Source organism: Zea mays, chromosome 4, assembly GCF_902167145.1.
Source record: "Zea mays cultivar B73 chromosome 4, Zm-B73-REFERENCE-NAM-5.0, whole genome shotgun sequence".
NCBI classification, from domain to species: Eukaryota; Viridiplantae; Streptophyta; class Magnoliopsida; order Poales; family Poaceae; genus Zea; species Zea mays.
The window spans coordinates 88,097,763-88,102,459 of NC_050099.1; the positions used below are offsets into that span (position 1 = coordinate 88,097,763).

Consider the following 4,697-nt stretch of genomic DNA (forward strand, 5'->3'; position numbering starts at 1 on the left):
CATATGTCAACTCGCCACCGGGGTTCTTAAGACCAGATCAGGTTCACGCGAACCGAGAGCACAGATACACCACCGTCCAGCCTCTTGCCACGGAGGGTACACGCTACTCTCGCCACCGCTCCACGCCCATTCCGTGTTATCTTATTCTGGCCTTAGTCTACCCGAGGCAAAGCTTACCCATGACGAGGCATGTGACCAGTTAAAGGGTCCTCGGTCAGCAGGCCAACATACGCATCCAATCCTTAATCAACCTGGGTAGAACATCACCTGTTCCTAACCCAAGTCCCGATTTAAGTACTTCCATCCTTAGGATTGTTTGTGTTCCTTAGGATGAAAAGAGCATCACAGGGAACTTTGCAGTAAGATCCCACCATGCTCCCAATGAAAATATATTCTTGCAGGTAGAAGCCATCCTTCCTCAGGATAACCCCTGAGCTAGGCAGTATTGCAAAAGACAACCTCTAACCACAAGATCTAAGCAGGGCTAAGCATTTTTGTAAATCATATTTTGATACTTCACCAGAAGTATCTATAAAGGTATGGATATCAAGGAAGGCAATGCATCAAAGGGTTTCCAAGCAACTCCTATAAACCTAATGCACATTTCACTAGACTTAAAGTGTGCGAAAATTATTTAAAACACAAGGAAGGGGTTGCATGCACCGGGGCTTGCCTGGGTAACACTAGGTTAGTGTTGTTAGACGACGTCCACTTGGCGACCATTTTCAGGTTTGTCCATCAGCATCATCCTGCGGATTAGCCTGCGCTTGGGGTCGACTTGGGTTGTCTTCCGCATCGAGCGATTAATTAACGTACCTGAATGGAATGCATTATGCACATGAATGCATATCGACGGAAATATTACAAACCTAAATAGTGTTACGCGATAGCGGATTAAAACATCTAGCGGTGAGACGTTGTACAATTTTATACGATAATAATAGTTATCGACATATGACTAAGCGCAATAATTACGCTTCTCTAAATTAAACAAACCTAACACAAACATTGCAAACCAATCATACACTTTAAACATAATTAGCCTAATCACAACTTATCAGTTAATTAATTAAATTCTGAACTAATCACTTACCTTATAAATTATACTACATCTTTATAAGTGATGAAAATATTTTAACATCACACATGCCTACCAAAATTCTATTCGGTACACTAATTTCGCTAATTGGCCGGAATAGCGAAATAACTCTCTATAACTGAACCTGGCTCGATAATCGCAAGAACTGCGAAGTCGACGAGAGTTTCGTGACTTACGCAATTTATGGAGCACCTTAATGAGCATCACACTAGCACATTAATTTACTCATCGATCGAACTATTCTAAATAATTTATCAGCTTACCGTTTCCACAGCTGACACGAATCCACGAGATCGGTAGCGATTTTCCGATCCAAGCAATTTGTCGAGCGCTTAGGGAATATCGCGCTGCTAGCTTCGTCTTCACCCGATTCTTGGGATTTTTTTACTGACGCGCGGAACGACGACGAGATCGTGTCCGAGTGAATTTTATGACGCGGACTGGGGAAGGACTTGGCGATAACAATGAGCTGGAGCGTTGGTGAGCTTGAAAATTCAATGGCGAAATCGGCGGCGAATAGAGAGCTTCGCGCGTGGCCAACAGAGAATTTGCGCGCAGAGGAACGACAAGGCTGAGCGCGCATTAGGGAGAAACGCCGGCTGAAGACAGAACCGAGCTGGGACTTCCACGGAACGGCACGTGGGTGGATTCCATGGCCAGAGCGAGCACTGCTGAAGGGGACCGAGCTCGACAAAGGCGCGAGCGAGCAGAGGGCAAAACGCGGGGGAAAACTGGAGGGGAGCTTGGCGGCCATGGCTGGAGCGCCGCAGCGCGCGACGCTGGGAGATCGGCATGGCGCAGGCGCGCAGGGAACTTCACGGCTGGAAGGAGACCAGAGAGAGAGAGACGCGGTGCAGGGGAGCTTCAGGGAAGAACGGCGCCATGGGAGCTTCGACGGCGGCTATGGATAGCGAAAGCTGTGCGCGGCCAGCCGAGGAGCAAGGACGACCGCGGTCTGGCGAGCTGGAGGCCAAGGTATAACCAGAGGAGCTTGGCGAGGGCAGAGCTTCATGGCTGCACGATGCTGAAACGACCAGGCGAGGTCGACCACTGCAGGGGCGGCAGCCAAGCACGACGAGCAGGGAAGTACGCCCAAGAAAAGCTGAGCACGGAGGGAGAAGAACTGGAGCGTGCTGAGGAGGAACTGTTGCGCGCCTGCCGTTCGGCATGGTGAAGATGGAGCTCGATGGGAGCTGGAGAGGTGAGTGGCGTTGGCTGGTAGGAGAAAAGGCGTGGACAACATGCGTTCTGATGAAAATATCGCGTGAGGAGCAATGTGACGTGAAGGAAAATCTTCCTAGTGAACGGTGGATTGAGGATAGACGAGTGAAACGTGAAATATCCGTACAAGTAGCAGCAGGGATAAGGATGAAGCGCTAAGAAACATACGTTGAATAGTATCCTAAGCGCTTGTGCGGTGGCTGGACAGACATGGAGAAATATCCCAGGAATTGTACGTGAGGAGAGTACAATTGATAATATCTTGAGATAAGAAACAGAGGAAGATAGACACCTAAAGGATAAATCCTCCAAGCTTTGGTCGGCTAGGAGAATTTCAGAAAGAAGACAACATGAGGGAAGAGGTGGCAGCCTACGAAGAGAATAAAACTTTAGATTTGATTTAGCGAATACTCTGAAGTCAGATGAATTTGTACCATTAATTCATTTTTTGAAGATTTAGATCGAGGCGAAAAACAACGGACTAAATTAAACGGAGTTCGGCCTCATTGATTTGCTCTGTGTGATTCGACTAAAATTAGCCGAAACCATATCTACTAATAAATATGCGATTTTGTCGCCACCACAGCGTGCTGAAGAATGAGTGGGATCATAACCTCGCGCAAGATTTCGCGCGATTCGAATTATTTTACCCGAATATTTTAGTCGTCAAGTTCCAACTAATTTGCTCGGGATAAAAATCATCCGAGTGAGTCGGACTTCCGAATTCGTATTCGCGCGAGCGATGAATTTTAAATAATCACCGGACGCACTGACCTTCGGAACAACGATGTTCCGAACGTCACCAAAATTTAGGAGGAGCCCGGATAGATAAAAATAAAAATGTCGTCGCACTCGCGACAGACGGAACAGATGCGATATAAAAATCGCGATAGACGAAGATGTTTAAGAATTTAGCATCCGTTTTATCCACTGATATTACGTGCTTAAATCCATACTCGTTGTCGAGCGGAATATAAACACCAGGGGTGTTACAGCCCTCCCCCCTTAAAAGAATCTCGTCCCGAGATTCGGAGCGAAAGACTTTCAAGAGTAGAGAAGAATGTAAATCATGTCCATATCAGTGATATTCATGAGACAATTCTAAGCAAAGGCGAGTGTCTTAGGATGTGGTTTCTCTAGTGGACATAACAAGTATCGCCGTAGGCTAATTTAAAAATGCCCACCAATAGAGACGACATCTGCTAGCAGAACACATAAGGTTCCATGTGTGCAGTTTGCTTTTTTCTAATGACACTGTACTATCTGAGTCTGTTGAGCGAGTGGCAAATACGCGATCTTACTCAAACAGAATCAGATGCAACCTCTTGGGTAAAACACACAGAAAGAGGTTTACCAACAAGTGGTTATAGGAAATTTATAACACAGGGGACCGGTGTGGATGTCGAATACTGTCGCGGTTAACATGTGGTTAACCCGAGAATTCAAGTCCACGAAAGATGGTATAGATTTGAGAAAATCACCTACGGAGGGATCTGTAGATGCGGACTTTGTAACCAGTCCATTTTATCCAGCACTAGTAACGGCTCGACTTGATCACATATGTTGGAAAAGCACACGCGAGGCGATCGAGGCATGACTAGAGCGATGACTAGGGGGTTATTGGTCGACTTAATCTCGATTCTTGTAAGTACTTTCTTTAGGATGGGTTGAACCAAAGTGAGTTTAGACATCTCGATAAAACGATCTCTAAACTCGGCCTTCGTTCATTGGGCAGTTACAAGTTAGTCAAAACTAACTTGTTGAACTACTTTTGACATTGAGCAGGTCCTCTCAGTACCATCGGTAAGCCAAGGGTTGAGAGTTCACATTTGCAAGCAGGGGATCATGCATTTGGGTAGAAATCCATTTGGTTAGGAATACATGGATTAAATAGGAGAGCGAATGAACAAACTCCCGCATCACAACAGCAGGGGAAATCCAATCTCCATTTTGAGAGCTAATCAGTTGTTTATCAACACTAAAAAGCTCCAAGGCTTCACCTTTACACAAAGGATGCAAAGGGAACTTCTATAAGTAGTCACTACCAAGATCAAAAGAAAAGTGACCACACATGAAAGTGGTATGCCCTTTTGATCCAACGGAGATGATAGATGTTGCTTGATCACTTGACAAACAACATAGAAATTGTTTCAAGGGAAATGTTTACGAAAGATCACACATCAGTGTAGTTCCATAACGGATCATGACTAGAGACATCGATACCAGCATGCGCCAAGCAGCATAACCTTGCGTGTACATTCACAAGGGGCTCTCAGTTTCGCGGCGGCACCATAAGTCATTAATCATGACACCATCACCGAACTGGCACCAATAAAGAATCTCACGTGGTAAAACTAGATTGTGCCAAGATAACACA

At 45.7% G+C, this 4,697-nt stretch overlaps 1 protein-coding gene across 1 annotated transcript; it reads left to right on the forward strand.

The window, feature by feature from the left end:
• Positions 1–1,071: 1,071 nt before the first annotated feature.
• On the forward strand, positions 1,072–2,276 carry LOC100502391 (uncharacterized). The gene is given in 1 exon segment (NM_001196869.1): positions 1,072–2,276. A coding segment is annotated over 1 exon segment (522 nt). The 5' UTR covers positions 1,072–1,751; the 3' UTR covers positions 2,274–2,276.
• Positions 2,277–4,697: the final 2,421 nt, after the last annotated feature.